At 42.8% G+C, this 5,000-nt stretch overlaps 1 protein-coding gene across 1 annotated transcript in view; it reads left to right on the forward strand.

The window, feature by feature from the left end:
• Positions 1 to 1,232: 1,232 nt before the first annotated feature.
• The window catches only part of LOC138861253 (phospholipid scramblase 2-like), a gene marked incomplete at its 5' end in the record, with an annotated part of 5,305 nt that continues 1,537 nt past the window's right edge, over positions 1,233 to 5,000 (forward strand). The window contains 1 exon segment of the mRNA XM_070120182.1: positions 1,233 to 5,000. This exon segment is cut by the window's right edge and continues 1,537 nt beyond it. Coding sequence (XP_069976283.1) covers positions 1,233 to 1,292 — 60 coding nt within the window.

The raw sequence follows: 5,000 nt of genomic DNA on the forward strand, positions 1-5,000 counted from the left end.
ACACATACACATATACACCTATACACGCCTATACACACATACACATATACACCTATACACGCATACACACCTATACACCTATACTACACGCCTGTACACACCTACACACATACACACATACACACATACACACCTACACACCTACACACATACCTACACACAGACACACACACCTACACACAGACACACACACAGACACACACACACACACACACACACACACACACACACACACACACACACACACACACACACACACACACACACACACACACACACACACACACACATATACATGCACGCTCTATAGACCTTGTAACTTGTGGCTCACATGTTTACTGCTTCCCTTGAGTTCTTGGGACTTTTTTCCGAATACCATTTATTCAATGCTGCTTTTATTATTATTATTGTTATTATTATTATTATTATTATTATTATTATTATTATTATTGTGATATTAACAATACTAATATAGTAAAAAAAAAAAAAAAAAAAAAAAATCAAGGAAAATGGCAAATGGGTGGGGTAGGTAGGATCTTCTTGGAGATTAAAAACTGTTGGAGCTACCTATCTATAATTACAATGAATACACTAAACTCTCAGTGGGCACAACCTGTACATGCATGCCGCCACTGGCAATATTGGGTTAACTAATTTTAAAGTGCATAGAATCAATAATTTAGCTTTAGTGTGTGCATGTGTGCTTGTGTTGTGGGTCTCTATCTGTATATGTGTCTATTTGTATGTGTGCACATTTTCTCTTTGGGATTTGTGAGCATATAAACCTAAATTATTTTTCTTTCTTATATCATCCTTTATTCAAAGAATGGACATTGCAAGTTTTTTTTCCAGTTTTGTTTAGGATGTCTACCAGTATTAATAATGTTTTATACCTATTTTTAGTAGTGTCTGTATTGGAAACATACAATTGATTTATGTATTATAAATCTTCTATTCTTTCTTACATTAGCATTTGGGGCTATACTTCTGTATAATACATTGATCATGTAGAGTATAAAAAGACAATCTTTTGTGTAAAGATTTTGTTTCAGGATGTAGTGTATTAGCATTAAGAATGTAAATATTGTCATTTAGAGTAATTTTGGAGTAATGCATCTGATTTGGTCAGAGTTTTTTCATATAGAAATGAATACCTGAGAAAAAAGTATTATTTTGATATATTTCCACAATTATAAGGAACTAAAAATTAATTTATTATATATTTATTTCAGGACTTCATGTTCTTCGAGAAGAAAGGCAACAAAGAAAATGATTCAGTTGGAATGCTTTAAGATGGACCAGTGGGTGATGACAGTGTACTTAACATTATTTCCATAACAAAAATTGACAGTTTTTAGATAATTAATTGTTTGGTAGAAAAAACTGAAGTAAAGAGAAACAGGAACTAATAAAGTATGATTGCCGGATAAATTTTTAGGACTAGATAATGGATTATAAAACCAGATAAGACAAATAATATAATAAGACAAAATTTGTATACAGTACAAGTATTCTTTAGTATCAGTGTAAAATTGATTTTTCATTTATCTTTAATTCTCCTCCTATTATCTATATGCTGTCCCCTATCATCAGTTCTGTAAACTATGCTTGGTGTAATCTAATGTATCTGTATTTTCATCTAATATCTTGATGTAGAAAAATAAACTGTAGATGAAAAATGTAATTGAAAAAGGAGACATCAGCTTTCAAAATCCTCTCGAAGGTAACATCCAGATAGAATTCAAAATGTGCTAGTGTTTTGCCATTATTATGTCTATATTTGTACAGTGTCTTGTGATTCTGTTAGAGTATTAACCCGTTGGTCGTGGATGCCATCATATGATGCAAAGTGCAATTGATGACCAATCCCTCAGAGCAAGGCTAGCTGTGCGGCCTAGAAGCTAAGCAGGCCAGGAGATATCATTCACCAAGCTGGTGTCCCCCAGGGCTGAGGCGTGCTGCCCAGGGCCTGTGCAGGCAATTGGGGTGTTTCCCACCAAAGGACTTGAACGCCTTCAACAAGTGCTATAACTAGGCCCTCCACTCTTTCTGAGCGCATATACATATGTTTGCGTGTATTTGCAAGGGTTTGTATATACATTTGCATTCATCTATATTTTTATATATGCATATATAAACACATATGCGCGAAGGAGGAAAAGCAGCACCGCCACAGTGCACACTCCAGCGCAGTCCTATGTGCTGCCTGAGTCCAAAATAAATAATGGTACAGGATTATGCGCCATATTGCAAATTACCATGACCAATAGGTTAACGTACCCACAACAGTCCAATTGGAGGTCTTTTCTCCGGGCGTCCCATATGTGTGACACCCGTCGCAAGTGGGTTAATAACGGGCTAATCATAATGGAAGTAAATTTCTAGTATTTCTTTTCTTTCCTTTTTATTTTTATTTTTCTCTTATTTTATTCTTAAATGATTATTACAATTATTTATCATTATGTTAGATGGAGCTGCTGGGGCGCAGGATGGGAATGGGAGCTCCTCGTCCTGCCTGCGTTTTGGCAGTCGCCAGCCTGATATGAAGCTTGTGGGGTAAAGCCCAAGGGAACTCCACAGGTGGAGGATGGGTCCCGCAGCCTGCCGCCTTTTATGTGGGGCAGCGTCGGCTGGGGTGGCAGAAGTGGGGTCCACCCGGAGTGACTGCCCGAGGGTTAACCTCAGGAGGGAAGTCAGGGTGGGGGCTTGGAACACCTGCTCTTTGTGTCAGGATGATCGGTTGCCCCTACTATCGAGGGAACTGGGGAGGCTGCGAGTTTGGGTGGCTGCTCTCTCAGAGGTGAGAAGACCTGGCAGTGGCATGATCAGTGTAGGTGGCTACACCTATTACTGGTCGGGCCGCAGCGACGGTCACCATCTCCAGGGAGTAGCCATTGCCATCTCCAGCCCTCGGTAGTAGAGGTTACTCCTGTTGATGAGCATATAGTGGTATTGAGACTGAAGCTATCTTTTGGCTTCATGTCTCTTATTGCTGAGTATGCTCCTACCTATGTTTGTAAACTCGACATGAAAGAGATGTTCTACGCCAAACTTGCAACTGTGACACACAGTTGGCCCTGGCGAGATATTCGTATTGTTCTGGGTGACTTCAGTGTGGTATCTGTGATCGAGCTGGCTATGAGATGTCTGTCGGTCCTCATGGTTCGGGAGTTGATACCAGCAGCAAGAATTCCCTCTTTTTCCGGGATTTTGCTAGGTCCCAGAAATTGAGGATTTCTGGCTCCTGGCACTAGCTCCCAGACCCACATTGTTGGACATGGTACAACGATGCGGGTAATGCAGCCAAGGAGATCGACCACATTCTCGTTAGCACTCGGAGGATCCTCCAGAACTGTATAGGAGTGCCGAGTTCTGTGATACTGACCATAGATTAGTTGTGGCTACCCTCCAGGTTCACTTCAAAATTCCCCAGCAGCCCAGTGAACACCCTTGGGTGTTTCATTTGGAGAGGGAGTGTGCTCGGAGGTTTGCTGAGACAATCTCTGATCGCTTCACAGCGCTTGATAATCTGAAGGAATCTGTACTTCTGTGGGACACCTTCAAGCGCAAAACGCATGATGCAGCCCAAGAATCGATTGGAGAACGCCCGAGGGCAAGACAGAATTTAATCTCTCAGGAGACACTGGAAGTCACAGATGCTTGCCATGTGGCTTATCTGACAGGGGATCAGGATTTGCACCGTTCTCAGGTGCGCAAAACTCGATCTTTGTTAAGAAGGGACAAGGAACAGTTTATTAGGAGTCTTGCTGATGAGGTCGAAGGCCATTTCTTAGTAAATGACCTTCGTCCTGTATACCAAGCCCTGAGAAAACAATTCCAAGCCCTCTTCACAGGTGCCTGCAGGTCACTTAGTAGGTGGCCAGATCGTCTCAGATCCTGTTGCGGTGCGGGAACGTTGGGCTGAGTATTTTGAGCAGTTGTATCAGGTTGACCCTCCAACAGTTAACGTGGATGCGGGTAGTGCCATGATTCCGCTGCCGGACCCACTCTCCCTGACTGAAGTTGGGATGGGTGATCTCCAAGTTGAAAAGTGGTAAAGCAGTGGGTATTTACGGCATCCCAGCTGAACTGTTAAAGGCTGGTGGTGAACCTATGGCGTGGGGGTTGTATGCTGTCCTAGCTGCCATCTGGTACTGTTCCCCCGGACCTGTTGAGGGGTGTGGTCATCCCTCTCTAGAAGGGGAAGGGGGACCGATGGGAATGCAGCAATCACCGAGGCTTCACACTGCTCAGTGTACCATGCAATGTTCTTGCCCACATCCTTCTGAGACGTATTAGAGACCACCTACTGAGGCATCAGAGGCCAGAGCAACCAATAGACCGTATCCTTGCGCTTCGAGTCATTGTAGAGCACTGTCGTGAGTTCGGACGTGGGCTGCTTGCAGCCTACATCGACCTCAAGAAGGCGGTCAATACAGTGCATTGGGAATCACTCTGTAAGATCCTGAGACTGAGAGGAATTCCAATAAGGATTATTGAACTAATAACAAGCTTGTATATTGGTCCTGAAAGTGCTGTAAAGTGTGGTGGGGGCCTGTCTAGTTTCTTTCCTATCAGTTCAGAAGTGAAGCAAGGCTGTGTTCTTGCACCAACACTTCAATACTTGCATGGACTGGATACTGGGCAGAACTACTGTTCAAAGTCATTGTGGAGCAACACTAGGCAATATTAAGGTTACAGACCTTGACTTTGCCGATGATATTCTATCTGAGTCTTTGGAAACCCTAGTGGCAGCTCCTGATGCATTTAGTAATGAAACGAAGCCCTTGGGTCCAGGAGATCAAGATCAAGGCTTTGGGGACTTCCTAGGAGAACCTGTTTAGTCGCTATGTGCTTGCGGCGAGGACATTAAAGTCACAGAGAGCTTCACATACCTTGGTAGTGCAGTTCATAACTCTGGGCTGTCAGACCAGGAAGTCAGCAGATGGATTGGCCTGGCAGCAGAGGTCATGAACTCTCTCGACAAGAGTATTTGGAGA

This window comes from Penaeus vannamei, unplaced genomic scaffold, assembly GCF_042767895.1.
Source record: "Penaeus vannamei isolate JL-2024 unplaced genomic scaffold, ASM4276789v1 unanchor3533, whole genome shotgun sequence".
In the NCBI taxonomy this organism is placed as follows: domain Eukaryota; kingdom Metazoa; phylum Arthropoda; class Malacostraca; order Decapoda; family Penaeidae; genus Penaeus; species Penaeus vannamei.